The 15,540-nt window shown below is 47.9% G+C and overlaps 1 protein-coding gene across 6 annotated transcripts in view; it reads left to right on the forward strand.

Moving 5' to 3' along the window:
* KIRREL3 (kirre like nephrin family adhesion molecule 3) overlaps window positions 1-15,540 on the forward strand; it is a 564,453-nt gene that overhangs the window by 421,205 nt on the left and 127,708 nt on the right. For all 6 annotated transcript variants that reach the window (XM_032284836.1, XM_032284839.1, XM_032284838.1 and 3 more), the window contains one exon: window positions 14,797-14,874. In XM_032284836.1, the coding sequence (XP_032140727.1) occupies window positions 14,797-14,874 (78 nt within the window). The remainder of the gene's footprint in view (window positions 1-14,796; window positions 14,875-15,540) is intronic.

Here is a 15,540-nt window from a genome sequence, read left to right on the forward strand (position 1 = left end):
TGTCTAGAACAGAGGAAGGACCGTTAGTTTCTTTCTTTCTTTCTTTCTTTCTTTCTTTCTTTCTTTCTTTCTTTCTTTCTTTATTGAAACAAAGCCTTATTCTTTCGCCTAGGCTGGAGTGCAGTGGCACAATCACAGCTCACTACGACCTCTGCTTCCCAGGTTCAAGTCATTCTTCTGCCTCAGCTTCCTGAGTAACTGAGATTACAGGCACCTGCCACCACACCCGGCTAATTTTTTTTTAGTTTTGTATTTTTAGTAGAGACAGGGTTTCGCCACATTGGCCAGGCTGGTCTCGATCTCCTGACCTCAGGTGATCCACCTGCCTCGGCCTCCCAGTGTTGAGATTACAAGTGTAAGCCACTGCGCCCAGTTAGTTTTTAGGGTGCTGGTTGCCAGCTAGGACCCCCTCCCCACTCTGAGTTATCAGACCCAAATTTGTCTAACAGCTGCCCTGGACCTTATTCCCAGAGACCTGGCTTTTTTCTCTGGGTTTTGTCCCTGCCCCTGCCATCGACCTGACCTGAGCACAGAAGTCCTGATACTAAATTTGTTTCAGGTGACACTTTGATGAATTCAGACCCAAACTCACTCAGCTTATTGATCCTAAAGAAAATGTTCATCCTTTAAAGATCACCAAATTGCATATTTAATCCATGTGCCACACACCGGGTCGATATGAAACGCTGCCAAGACAAACATTTTGCTGAGCCCTTTATTGAAAGAGAGCTCTGTGACATTCTATTTCTCTCTTCCCTTCCACATGGACTGAGCCCCCCCAGAGGTTGAGTGGCCATCAGCAGGAAAGGCTCAGGTCCTCAGCTACGGGAGCCTTTGAACCTCTCTGAGCCTCAGTCTTCTCATCTGAGAAGTACGGGAAGCAGCAGCTCCCTCCCCAGTTACAGTGTGGACTAAATGGCGTAACTGCGTGTGTCTAACGTGCCCCAAAGATAGCAGCATCTCAGTAAAGGCTCATCTCCTGTCCTTCCTTTTGCATTCCAGTAGGGAGAGCTTCATTTGCAGCTCAGAAATCCCTTGCTCCTCAGCTGATTAAAAAGGACTCTCTCAATGTGCATCAAAAATCTAAGTGCCAGAGAAGGAAGGAAGCAAATGAATGAACTCATATATGCATGTATGCCCACACTCAAACCAACTGGTGGTACCGAGCACCAGCCACATGCAAGGCCAAGCCGTGGTGGGTGGCACACTGCCAGCTTGAGATAGGGTTTGGTGAGAGCATTTTGAAGACAGGGATGCTGAGGTCCTGGGACATTTAATAATTTGCCCAAGCCCACAGGCGACTTCCTACCACTAAGTTATGTGTAAGGGAAAGGAACTAAATAGATGCTGTCTAAAGTGGAAGCTCAGGGAGGCAAAAATTCTTGTCTACCTCGTTCATCACGATATTCATAGCAACCAGAACTGACACAGAGTGAGCTCTCCTTGAATGAATGAATGAGTGAGTGAATGAATGAATGAAATTAGGACAAACTCAAAGATGAAAACCTGAATGACTGGAAGGTTAGCTACATAAGGCTGACATACCTTAGCTACATACCTGAGGCTGACTTATAACTCTGTAAAAGGAGGGACAAACGGAGGAAGGGGCACAGCTGGAGCCCTGCTCAGAGTCCTGTTCTCAAACCAGCAGAGAAGATCTCAGACCTCAGCCTTCACCTTGGCCCCCAGAATTTGGAAGGGACGCACGGTGCTAAATCAAATATTAATCTGTTGAATATTAAAGTAGATCATTCCTGCCGTGGAGTCACTCACCACATAGACGTATGCACTGAGTGCCTACTATGTGCCAGGCTCTGTGCCAGGTACTAGAGATTAATAGAGATGGTTCACACCTCACAGTCTGGAAGAAACCATGGTCACATCTATAGGGAGTCTCATAGCAAAGGTATGAATGAATGAAGAGGTATGAATGAGGCGATTGGGGCTGCCCAGAGGAGGGGGTGCCTATCTAGAAGGCCACACACAGAGGGAGTTTCTTGGTGGGCTCTTGAAATTTGAATGGAATGTGATACAAGAGAGGGGTGTGAGAATCCCTGATAGAAGGAACAGTGGCCCCAGTAGGACAACCACCAGGCACCCCCTTTCCCTGAGAGCTGAGCACAGCTGTTCCCTGAGCTGCTGTGGGTATGAATGCCAACAGCATAGCAGTCTCTATTCAAGCTACAGAACTGGAATCCTCAGGCTAATCTTAGAGTATTTTCTTATTTTCCTGACCTCTGGCATACCCCTGTACTTTCTAATGATATATTATGTTATTTTTACAACTAAGTACCATTTCTAGTGACTTACAATGTGTCCAGCCTTGGTTCTGTACATTTAGACAGGGCTTAGGAACACACCTTTCTTTACTCTTATCTCCCAGTATTTTACATTCATTATCTCCAGTCCTCATTGCAGCCCAAGACCCCTCTATTGTACACACTGAGGAAACTGGTGGTGGGCATCTCTGTTCAAGAGCCAAGAGGCAGTTGGGACGCCCACACTACTGTGTGAGAAGGCCCCAGGGCTGTGGGGTCAATGGTCCAACCTTCCTAGGCTGGCTTCTCTTGGCCTCAGGAGCCAGGAGAGAACCTGCCCCTACTGTCCAAAGCTTTAAGCCAGGATAGCATAGAACTTCCTACTCCCTGGACTTCTCAGCTTGAAGAGCCCTCTTTCTCTTAAACCAGGCTCCTTCACTATGTCCTCTGGCCAGGGAACTTTCTCCAGATTAAGAAGAAGTATAAATTCTCCTGCAGTTCAGGCCCTCGGTCACCAGCCTCCTCCGCATTGCCATGACCACCCTCCAGAGACTGACAGAGCCTGAGTCAAGAACCCCAGTGGTTCATGTGGGTAAACAGATCCCAGAGGCACACTGATCCCCATCTCCAATGTGCACTGAAAACCTCGTGAGCATGACTGTTCCTGAATAGACCCAGGAATTGCCAGCGTGGACCCAGGTATTTTCTGATACCATTCATTTCTATTCCCAGAAATATTAAGCAGCTCATGAATAACCAAATGAATGGGTTGGTGGGAGTAGGTAAGCAAGGGTGAAAGGGGTGCAGAAACAGCATTTTCTCTTCAAGGGAGATTTCTGTCTAAGGAGCCATCTCCTGGAATTCCTTCCCATTCTCCGAATGCATGCACACATGTAAGCACACACTATCCCACCCACCCTTGTCCTTTGTTCTGATGGGGCTGCTAGGTTGGATAACCCCAAATGAGGTCTGCTCTCTGGGGCGCAGCTATTGATGTGTGGGGTCTGTGCAGTCCCTGGCATTCCTATTAGCAATCAGACTCCCACTGGGCTGGCCTTGTGATAAATAAACTTTCATGTTCTTATTGAGTGATGGCTGGTGGCTCAGAACCGCTCCCCTGGATCTGTTTGAGGTTGATTCCGTACTCAAAGCCATCATGCTCTCCTTTGCCCCCTCACTGCTGAAAGGTTATCATTAAAGAGAAGAAAGGAGCTTTGATTTTTGTTGCTGGGCTACCAGCTTGGATCTGGGACTCTGAGGGAGGTGGGGGAGTTTGGTTTTACCCCAAGCGTTGTGGTCAAATCCCAGCTCTGCCATTAGCAGCGGGGTGATTTTGAGCAAGAGAGACTGTGGAACCTCTCTGATCCTCAATGTCCTCCGTGAATGTGGAGGGTTAAAGAAGAACATGTATCTGCTTCTTCACCTGCAAAGCTCTGCAGGTGTGGTAGTTGCCGATAATACTCAGTTAACCTGGTTTCCACATTCTGTGATCCATACTCTAATCCCTCAGAATGAAGCCCCTTGTCTGGGGCCTGTAAAGGGGCTTCCATGGAGCTTTCTGGAATGTGTGGAGCTTCCACAAAGTATCTTTGACAAGAACAGAATGGGTAGAATCAGGAGCAGGACCCAGGCCAAGCAGACAAAGCTTCCCATGCAATCTTGACCTTAACCCTGTCCCAGAGATATCCCCCCAGCAAGAGAGGGGATCCACTGTCACCTGTGGTCCCTGTATTCCTCTCCTCTCTCCACCGAAAGTGGCAGAGACTATATTTGAGATTTCTCGTTTTTGAAGACAAAAGAAACAGTAGGCTAGGGCCTCCATCCAACTGTCTGGGTAGCTAGATAAATAATTACTAAATAAATAAATAAATGAAAATAAACAAAGAAAGCCTCCAATGGGCTTGAATTGCTGCCGTGCTGAGAGGTAACTGGCAGAATCAATTTAATTATAAGATACAGTGTCGTAATGGGGTGTGTGAGGCTTAAGGAGGATTTCAGTAATGGGAGGACAGCGGGGTTCCCTGCCTTTTCCGCTGGGTCCTCTCCTAACCCACCGCCTACTTTCCCTCCTGCTGTGTGGGCTGGGGTGGATCAGGGAAGCAGGCAGCTGCCTGGGCTTGACTCCACTGAGGGGAAGGAGATCTCACCAGTTCCTGGCCCTCTGCTCCTCACCGGCCTTAGCTCCCAATGCCCTAGAGGACAGCCCTCGCTCTGGAAATGTGTGAGGGAGGAGAGACAGCAGGAAGAGCCAGAGAAACCTCCCTCCTTCCACCCCAGTAAAGGTGCGCAGCATTCCTGGATGAACAGGACCCACCCTTGGAGGCAAGGCATGCCCACTGGAGTGTGAACCAGGCAGCTGTGACTGTGTCTTGGCTGGGAGCAAGGACATGCTGTCCCCCGGCCTCCCTCCTGTGCTGCTTTTCTACCCAGAAAGTAGAGGGGCATTCCCAGCCCACTGGACCTTAGCCCACCCCCTCCACCCCTAAAACCCACAGTCCCCACTGCAGGAGATTTTGGCTTTCTCTCTGCCCTCTTCCCTTGTGCCAGGTGAGAGCAGACATCTCCCCCCACCCCTACTCATTCAGCAGGACGTAAGGGGTTGAGGGGAAGGGCTGGACATTCCTGCCTGACTCCAGCGATCAATTTTTTCAAGTCGGCATGTGGCCCTATGGGACCCTCTCAGTTAATCCTCGGTGTTCCAAGTTTTATGTGGGCCGTAAATAGGTGACAAAAACGTTTGTAAGTATATCACTAAATAGCATCCCCGCCCTGCTGCCCGCACGCCCTGAGCAGGCAGGCATTCTCCACACTTCCCTGCCTCACCCCACCTCCCTGCTTCTCCAGCCCCTGAGAAATGGGCTCTCCAGGGGCCTCACTCCCACAAGGGCTTCTCAGTACTCCTGACCACCTAGCAGTGATTCCCATGACTCGATCGCAGCACCTACTGGGAGGGGGGTCCCCTCTTCCCACTGGGGTCTCTGCTGGTCAGCTGGGCTGTGTACACAACACTGGGACTGCATCCTGGAAGAAGGGCACAGCAGGCCTGGGCTCTGGCACCAAATGGGCCTGGGTTCTAAGCCTGGGTCCTCCATTTCCCAGTTGTGTGACTTTAGGAAAATTGCTCAACTTCCCAGAGCCTCACCTGTACACCAAAGCTATACATTCACTCATCTGTGCAAAGACTAATTACACAAATCAATCTTGTATGCATAACCTCTTTTTGGGCCTCTGGCTTTGCAAAGATTTTGGCCTCAAGAGAACTGTAGGGGCTGGGGAAAGGGATACTTGGAGGCAGGCTGGGATTTTGCCTGCCTCCTTATTGCCTTCAGTCTTAGTCTTTGGGGACTCTTGGTCCTTCTAGAAACAAGGAAAAAAGAGATGCTTTTTCCTGCCTGGCCTCTCAGCCATGACGGACTGAATGGACAAGGCTGAGCCTCCGCAGGGATAGGACACACAGCTGTCAAGCATCTGGCCCATTCAAACAGTAGTCACGACTTCCAACTTTCTCTTAGGAAAAGTCTAACAGCCCTCAGGCATATGGCCTTTGGTAGCCCCTGTTCCTCACAGGGTGAGTGGAAGGCAGGCAGGAGGACAGGAATGGCCTTCATGACCCTGTGTTTCTCTGTTCTCCTACCGAGCAAGTAACTCAATGGGCATAGACACCCTAAATCAGAGATGGGCCAAGGCATCCTTGTACATGGGATAAAACTGTTTTCCATAAAATTCTTCAATTAACATTATTTAACTTCCCCCCGACCCGACCCCTCTCACAAACGGATTATACTAGAAGTCCAAAGAATCTCATTCATGATTGGCTTTACCAACCTCAGCACTTACTAGCTGTATAACCCTGGGAAAGTTATGTAACCTTTTGGATCCTTGGCTCCCTTCTGTCAAATAGGAATAATAGCAGCGCTTACCCTATAGAGTTTTGATGAGGAATAAAGAAGGTGAGGCATGCAAAGTGCTTAGCCCAGAGACTGATGAAGCATAAGCAATCAGGACACAGCTATTTTAATTGTGATGTTCAACTACGTGAACTTGTCCCAGGTGGGCAGACCCTGGGTGACACTGGCCAAGGGAGAGGGACAAGGCTGGGCTGCATGCAGCCCCAAAAGGGAGTAACCATTGTCCCAGTTTCAGTGTACCAAGTAGCGAGGTGGCCTCTGCCAACTTTGGGTTCCAGGTTGATGGCCAGGTACCCCCAGAGAAAGCTAGTGACTATGTCAGAAATCCAGGCAGTTCATCAGTTGAGAGAAAGATCCCAGGCAGTGTCTAAGGGTGGAGGAGGAACCCAGCCCTCCAAGGAGAAAAAGATGACAAGAGCTAGGCAAGGTGTTGGAAAGCCAGCGCAAAGGACTGAGACTCAATTGGTAAGGAGTTGAATCTCACAGAGAATAGAGGCAGAGCATGGCACAATTCACCAATAAGCACCAACATGGGGACAGGTGTACGACAAGCCTCAGCACTCCCCAGCTGCTGGACTCAGGACAAATTCCTCACCCCTCGAAAATGTCAGTCTCTCTCTAAATAACAAAGAGGAGAATAACACTGTGATCACAAGGGTGTTGTGAGGGTGAAACGAGATGAGAAAAGTTAAATTCCCGTTGCAGCTCAGCAAATGTCTGATGTCTTTTTTTCCCACCTGAGATGTACAGACTTAAGCCAGTGAGCAGAGATTTGGAGAAGCCACAGGATAGATGGCCACGTGGTCATGTAGATTTCCTGCAAGCACACGGGCTCTGAGACACAGCAGCACAGATAATTCTAGACCCCACAGCTGGTGGCAAGGAGTTGCTGATAATGCCTGCCTTGGCCACATGGGGGATAGAGCTATGCAGGCCAAATAGTGGCATGGCTGGAGCAGGCTAGAGGAAGCAGGGCTGGCAAAGGTTACCCCAGTGTTAGGCACCACCACTGCATACCAAGCTGTAAGGTGCTGATTGGCAGGTGATCAAAGGTGCGTGAGGGGCCTTGCTGCCTGTAGGAGCTAGTGAGATGGGCTGTAGGGTCACAGAAACTTTTTGGGATTATCACAAATGATTGTCAACTCTTCCTAACTGACAATAACTTGACATAAAATGTTATGGAATTCATTATTTCAAAAACTTAATTTAAGACCACAGCTGTTTCAGATTTCTCTTATAAGAATTTAATTGGTATGTAATAGCATAGTTAATTAAATACAAATCAATAGTTTAAAATAACTAATTGATATTTAATATGAATGGGGAAAAACTTAGTTCTAGCATAATTAACTCATATTAAATAAGCAATGAAATAGCAATTATCTCTTTGCAACAACGTAAAGTTTATAGTTATTTAATAAACTTAGAAAGCAATGAGATCCAAAAATTATAAAACAGGTATTATTGGGCTATTAAACATTTATCACTTGTCCTACAGGGCCAGGGCCAGGCACTAGTCAGGATTCATATACCTTTGCTACTCCACTCTTCAGGCCCCGTTATGATAGAAGTTGATCAGACAATTGTGATCTTTGCGTGATTTATGGACATCATTATTGCCTGGGATATGAGTAATTATGCTGAAAATAGGAGTAGACAGGACCAATGCAGAAAGCAATTTAGCAGAATCAAGGTGAAAGCTTTCCAAACAGGAGACCCCAGCATTCTGCAATCAGCGTGGCATCACAGGGCAGAATGGCTACTGGTGGCTATTGATAGACAGCAACCGATGAGAGAGACCATTGGTACAGACACCCAACAAAGATGAAACTAGGGACAATTTTCTCCAGCCTTCGAGGCTGTTTGCAAGGGCCTCCCTCACCACCCCACAGCCTGTAGCTCTCTTTTCCTCTTTGGGACTCCTGCAATAAGAATTGCAGGCAATAAGGATTGCCTTGTATAGCCAACTGGATTATAATATCTTTGGGCTAGGAAGTTGGCCTACTGTTTTTTTCTCTTGCACATAGTGCCTAGTACTTAGTGGCCTCTCTATGAGTGTCTGCGCATTGGACTTTATACCAGTCACATTTATTAATATGTCCTGGTTGCAGAGGGGTAGGGTTAATGCTTGTAGCAGAGTCTTCCCACAGGATCCGACTGCTGTTTCCCCAAGAAAATGTTTGCCCTCTGAGGTCAATGCAGCTGGTTAAAAATATTTCTTCAGCCTGGAACTCCTTCTCACATGATCATCCAAGACCTTTTTACTTTAGAACCTTGTCACCTTGAACACAGGAAGTCCAGAAATGTACCATAATCACCTGTGACTTAATGAGCTTCCTTTGTCATCACCCCACTCTGACACAGGCATTGCTCTTTGTCCAATATGTTCAACAAAAGTCACGGGGTCATCCTTGCCCTTTTCCTCTGCTTGACCCACTCTGTCACTTAGCACCACTGTCTCTTCCTGGAATGTCTCGGATATATCATTTCCTCTCCATTCCCAAGCCCTCTGGTCCCTTGGCCTCTCCCACAACAGCCACCTGGCTGGTCTTCCTGACTGGCCTCACATTTCCAGTCCATGTTACTGTGGCTACATGCTACCTAATAGTTCATTATATCACCCTGGAGAACTCACTCCACCTCTGTGCATCTCCACCTTCATATCTGAAAAAGAAAAAAAAGGAGGGGGTAGAATTTGATGATCTCTAAACCACACTTTGGTATTTGTTTCTATTCACTGAACTTACCCTTATTAGGTACCTCATTCTGGGCACTTTTGCCCATGTGTCAGCTCATTTGCCTTTTATATGACTCCTGTGAGGAGGGTCTTACTATTAGAATCTACGTTTATAAATGAGGAAACTAAAGCTCAGAAAAGCCTGAGAGTTGCTCACCGGCAAGTGCTGGAGTGCAGCTCCTGCCAGCTCTGTTAGTTCTGAAGCCTCCCCTGCTCCACGTGGCCTCCCTGTGATTCCAAACAGGTCAAGCTGGTGTCTCCTCCAGATGGTCTCAGGCACTGTCTGGGAAATGGGAGCTATTTTCTCAGCCCCTCCCCTACTCTCGATGTCAAGGTGGCAGAGATGAATGTCAGGATAAAACTCAGGGTCCTTCCCTTGCTTTTTGATCTCCGGTCGTCTTCAGAGAGCAGGAAGAAGCAACAGATGCAAGCCCACCGTCTCCCACCTGGACAGTGGCAGCGGTCTCCCAGCTGGCCTCCCTTCTATGAGCTTACCTCCTCCCATCCATCATCTGCACCAGTGCTGAAGGGATCTTTATGAAATGCAAGCCTTGCCTGTCTTTCCCCTGCCTAGCATTCTGCGTGGCTTACTACCTCCTTTCAGGCTCCTGGGTGAAGCTCAGGGCTGCTCCAGGATCTGGTCCCTAGCTGCTGCTTCTGCCTTATCTTTTTTCTTCTGCTACAGCCACATCAAACTGCCCGCCAATAATATTCTGTTTCCTGTTTGATAGGCTTCCAGGGACATGCTTGAGTCTACTTCTAGCTTCAGGTAGAAAGAGGTTAGTCTTCAGCAAGCACACCTGAACTGTTGTGACGAGGCAGCAGTTGTGACTTGTAGGAGGCCTTCCTGTCCTGTCCCCAAGTCATAACTGAACTGTTGTGCAGCCATCCAGATGCACTTGGTGGCCTCAGAAATGGTGAGGTAGTAGAGGCCAGTGCCTGTCCATTGTCAACAGCTCTATCTGCAGTTACTTGAGGGCACATTAGTGTCTGAATAGGGCAACTGGGCAACTAGCAAGTGCTATCCTGGCCAATACAGCCCTCATTCTGGAAGCAGGAATGCTAATAGCATTGCAGCTTGCCACTGGGTGCTGGGCATGCAGACATGTGACCAGCCTTCTCTCCCCACCTTCCCTCTTTCCCACTGTCTCTTGTGGCCGCCACCCCCATCATGTCTTAGCCATCCCAGTAGCCACTCCCCAGTCACCTGGGGCCTCCTTAGGAGGGTGAGATGCTGGTCCCTGCAGGCAGCTCTGTGCCCTGGGGGGTGGGCTCCAGAGAACCATGACCAGTGGAAATTGCCAGGCCTCAGAGAAGACCCACTTCTCCCTGTCCTGTGTGTATATTTGCTGGGGCCGCTGTTATAGAGCACTACCAGTTTCAGGGCTTAAACAACAGAATAATATTCATCCACAGTTCTGGAGGCTGGAGGTCCAAAGTCAGTAGAGTTGGGAGGGAAGCATTAGTCCCAGGCACCCTCTTTGGCTTGTAGATGTCTGTCTTCAGGTTTATACGGCTTCTTCCTGTATGTTTGTCTATCCCAAGATTCCCCTCTTCTTCAGGACACCAGACATATTGGATAAAGGTCCATCCTAATGACTTCATTATAATATGATCACCTCTGCAAAGTTCTTATCTCCAAATTAGGTCACACCCTGAGGGACCAGAATTAGAACTTCAGTGTATGAATTTGATGTGGGAGGGGAACACAATTCGCCCCACAGCAGCATCCCAGCCCACACCACTGATCTCTGCTCTAGTCTCCGGTCTGTCTTGATTTGCAGCATCTGCAGCCCTGCAACCCCGTACTTTATCCTAAGAACCAAGCCAGAAATCAGCCCTGGGTTCCAGCGTGGGCACTATCGCCAGCTAGTGTGTTGGCCTTGACTTGTCACTTTACTTCTGAGCCTTGGTTTCTGTCGCCAAAACGGAAGAAATAATTTCTGACTTGTCTGTGTCACAGAACTACTTACTGTGAGCATCTAATGAGACAGGGAATATGACAGGATCATTAAAAAATAAGTATCCCACAAATGTGAAATAATACCACTGTATCACTATGTTACTAGTAAGAATGAAGGAATGCTAAGGCTAGAAAACATCACATCTGCACCCTCTGAAATGGAAGAAAACCCATCCCATTTATAAAACCATTCCTTTCATTTCTCCCAGGAGGAAATCCCACTACGTTCTCTAGACTTCTATTTCAATGAGTTACAAGTTTCATTCACTCTACAACCATCCTCTGCTAACCTAAACCCATTGTGCTACAGTGAAGCCTGCTTATTTGCCTTCTGACCTGAGCCAGAGGGAACCCTTCACTGCCCCATATTTTTAGCCACTCTTTCATTAAGTCAGAAGACTTTTCCTGAGCACTTGCCATGTGTCAGGCACTGTGCTTGGTCCTACGGGCTCAGAGCAGGAGAAGCCACAGTCCTGACACTTCTGTTGTTCAAAGTCCAGAGCCCAAGAGTTCCCAAGGGTACAACCTTCTCTTCTCCCCAAAAACATACCCTGCTCCAATCCATTTTTCCTTGCATAGGCAGTATTCCTAAACCTTCCTTGTTCCGGGACAGTGCCCTCCTCTGCCCCATCTGCAGGTGACCCTGGACTTGTTTGCTATGAACTTTCCTGTTAAGCCGGGACTAACTCCTTTCATGGTAATTATTTTTCCACGGCCACCTTTAGAGTATCTGGTTGGTTCTGCTACCGATAAAGCCAAAGACAGCACCCCCAAAGCCTACTTGGAGAAGACCCCATCATCTTGCTGTTCCAAAATGGGCATCTGTGGTCTGACTCTGCCATTCATCTCTGTGCTATGGGACAAGGAAGGTGACAGTCTGGTGGTAGCTGGTCTACCTCACAAGGAGACAGATTCCTGTTCTGTCATGTGCTATCATCTCTCTCCTAATAACCTAGTTAGTCTGGCTTGGTGGAGTCTCCCAAGACAAAGCGATTGCCTTTTGCTTCCTCTTCGTTCTCTCTATGGTCAGCACCTCTGTCAACATTCACCTCCCCACTTGGGTTTCCAGCCTCTCTCCTCCCTTCCCCGACTTCACTCCCTGCTGGCATGCTTTGTCATGTGGACCCAAGGACCTCTAATTTAGCTCTGCAAATCTCTCCAAAGAACATCCCAAATTTTCATATACGGACAGCCAGCTAATTCTCACTTCACTCATCCTCCAACCCACTCATTCTTGCAGAGATCCCAGTAGCTCCTCCCCACTTCTCTGCAAAGGCTCAGTCAGAGAGCCTTTGCACTTAATAAATTTCTGCAGTGTACTTATTAGCGCCTTGTAATGTAGCCGCCTAAATAATTAAGACTAACCCACACGCGTCAAATTAAATGAGCCAAATACATTGAGAAATTGCCTCATTCTCAATTTCTTCTATTAATCAGGTTTTTTAAAACTTCTTTTCCTGCTCATTTGCAAAAATCCAACATGGTCAGTGGGACTCCTAGTTATTATATCCAAACCGTGTGCCACACAGCCTCAAGCCATCGCCCTGGGGGCTGTCCTAATATGTGGCACGGGAGAGGTTGAGTTGGTTGAGTTTTGTACCCAACTAAGATAATCCAGATTCAACAGATTGTTCACACTCTCTAAATCTGTAGGAGAATTGTTTGCCTTTCCGTTTGCTTGAGCGTTCAGTGACCGTCCAGAAGCCCAGCTGGAACATTGGCCTAAATCCATTCAGCATCTTCTGCCCTTCCTACTCAGTGTTCCCCTGGCTCTCTCCCAGGCTTCTGGATTGAGTTTAGGCTCAGTCCAGGAGCCCAAACTCCCTTTCTCATTAGAAGCCGCTGCTGATGTGCTTTAGATGGGCAAAAGGAGTCAATGGCAAATATAATAGGAATCGTCAGCAATTGTATCATTCTGATGGTGAACAATGCATTTGCAATTGTCATGGGCTGGTTAACTCTGCCTGTCGTCAGCGTGTTGAGGTTTCAATGCAGTCCTCCTGGAGAGGCTATTATTCCAGGGAGCTCAGCACCTCCTTGCAGCTTGTACTTCCGCTGGCCCCCTCCTGGCAGGCTGCATTCCTGCCTCTTGAAGGTGGTTGTTAGAAAGAATCCACAAATATAGTAAGTAAACATCAAAGGGGCTTTGATCCAAGAGGCCCTCGACAGAGCAGGAGCCCCTGAAGAAAGGGCCAAGTCCTTGAATGAGGGAACTTAACACCGTCAATTTGGGTGCCCGAGATGTAAGACCGTTTGAAGTGAGGGCGGTTTGGCTGAGCCTTAAGACGCCAGTGTGGAGGGGAAGGAAGAGAAGTGAGTGCCTTTGGAAACAGCACCCTCAGATCTGCTTCTCTGCTCTTTACTGATAGTCAATAAACCCCTTTAAAGAATCAGGAGATCAAAGCCAACGACCTCCCTGGGCCATGGCATTCTGCCACCGCCTGCCATGGCTTGTTTTTCTCTAGGGCGAGAGCCCCCAAGCTTGACTTATCTGTGTCTTGTGGGCCCTGTGCTCCCTTTCATCCTGCTAGGCTTGGCAGGTGGACCTGGGCTGCAGACAGTGGATGGAGAGGGAGAAAGGAATGACCCGCTCTGTCTATCCTCTCAAGCCTGGGCACTCACTGGCTGGGTTCAGAGAGACACTCGGTGTCGTGGAGAAGATGCTGCGAGCCTCACTCAGTGGGATTCTCTTTCTCTGAGAAACCAAGGGAAGGAGCAGCCAGGAGCCCAGAAATTTTGGCAAGGGCTGGGAAGAGATGCAGTCACACTCCCTCTTCCAGAAATCGAACTCCTTACCTATTTACCAGGTTTATGGCAGCTATCACATTTATATGACTTCCATGCAACAAGGTGGGGTGGGGGTCTAAAACAATCATGGGAAGTCATTTAACATGGTCGAATCTCAATTTTTCCATCGGCATAATGTCAGTTGCAGTGGCCCTTCTGCCCACCTCAGGGGGCTGTTTGGGGTTAGAGGAGGTCAAAAAGTTTAGTGTGGCATTGCTTCAGAACCCATAAAGTGCTTAAGACAAATCAGGATTAAAGCACAAATACCACTGAGGAAAGCTTGCCTTCTTGTGAGGCAGATGAACTCCAATTTATGCTCACACACAATGGGCACCGATTTACAAAATGCTGTGAAAAAGAAAAAAAAGTTGTCTCTTGCACTTCCTACCTGGAATTGTTATTCCATCTTGATTTTCCAATTGGGTTAAAGCCCTGTGGAGTCTATGTCTCTCACCTATCTCAACCCCTGTGCTCTAAGTCCACACTTTATAAGTGCTTGATGATGGTGCTAAATTGGGCCTTGATATAGAAAGGTACAGGAATCCCTAGCACCAGAAATTCACCCTCTCCAAAAGGTAGAGAGAGTTCTGCTTATATCTTAAGCTCTGTGTCACCCTGCTGTCCTAAACTCACACAATCACTTCTTCATCCTCCTGAGTCGCCCACTGTGTCTGGTTGCACTGTTCCATCCTAGACACCAATGGATAAATTTGGCATTTTCCTGGCAGGTCTGGCCATGGTCCCAAGTTGATCTGAGCATAGCCCTGAGATACAAAGGGCCTCAATAACCCAGAGTTATGGTTATGAGCATGGACTCCGGAGCCAGACTGCCTAGGTTCAAAGCTCTGGCTTCACCACCTGCTATCTCGTTCATCCAATGCCACTAACTTAATACATCTGTAAATGGGGATAATAGAAAATGAGGAAAATATCCTTCACAGGATTGTTATGAGAATCAAAATGAAGGATTACAGGCTTAAAATTATGCCCGGAATATAATAAGCTGCATATAAATGTTGACTAAACAAAATGTATCTCTGTTCATAAGAGCAAGAAGCTCCACAACCCCCTGCAGAGGGGCCGCCTCCCCTAATGCCTGACCTTTTCCCATTCCCAACTCACCCACCCATGCTTTTCTTCCAGAGCTGGGCCTCCAGAAGAGAGGATGCTGTCTGGTGCTGGGCTACATGGCCAAGGACAAGTTTCGGAGAATGAATGAAGGTGAGTGAGAACCTCTCCATCATGTCAGGGGTAATCTGAAGGGAGGAAGCTGTGACCTATAGCCACAAGACAGAGGAACCAGGAATGAGAACCTGGGACCTCTCAGAAGGGGATAGTGGGAAGACTAGTTTGGTTTTCATGAAGCCATTTGCACAATAATGTGGGGAAGTAGTAGTGAATGCCTGAAACACAGGATGCTGATTCAGGAGCGTTTTTTATATGCAATCTTCCCTTCTCCCTTTGTGTCCCCCACTTCTCTTCCTCTCTCTTCCTTACCATTTCTTCCCCACCCCACCCCACAGCCAGCCCAATTAAATCTGCTCCTATTCTCATTTCTGATCCAGACCTCTCTACCTGCCTCCTTCATCACTCATGTTTCTTGAATGCCTGTTGAATAAACAGCACTGTACAGGGTCTTAGGAGAATACTAAAGAAGAATAAGGCAATGTCTTTATTCCCAAAGAACCTACCCTTGGAAACCTGCCCCCTGTCCTAACTCCACTGACCCTACCTCTCCCTCCTACTCACAGGCCCTTGTGCTTTCCTCTTGCACAGGCTTCATTGGGTCACTGAAGGCTTGAGAAGTGTATTGACATTGGCATGGAGGCTGGGAGAAGGAGTGCTGTCACTTATGGGTCTGCTGTAATAAAGAACCAGTCCTCTCCA

This window comes from Sapajus apella, unplaced genomic scaffold (assembly GCF_009761245.1).
Source record: "Sapajus apella isolate SASKATOON/1434 unplaced genomic scaffold, GSC_monkey_1.0 scaffold16, whole genome shotgun sequence".
In the NCBI taxonomy this organism is placed as follows: Eukaryota; Metazoa; Chordata; class Mammalia; order Primates; family Cebidae; genus Sapajus; species Sapajus apella.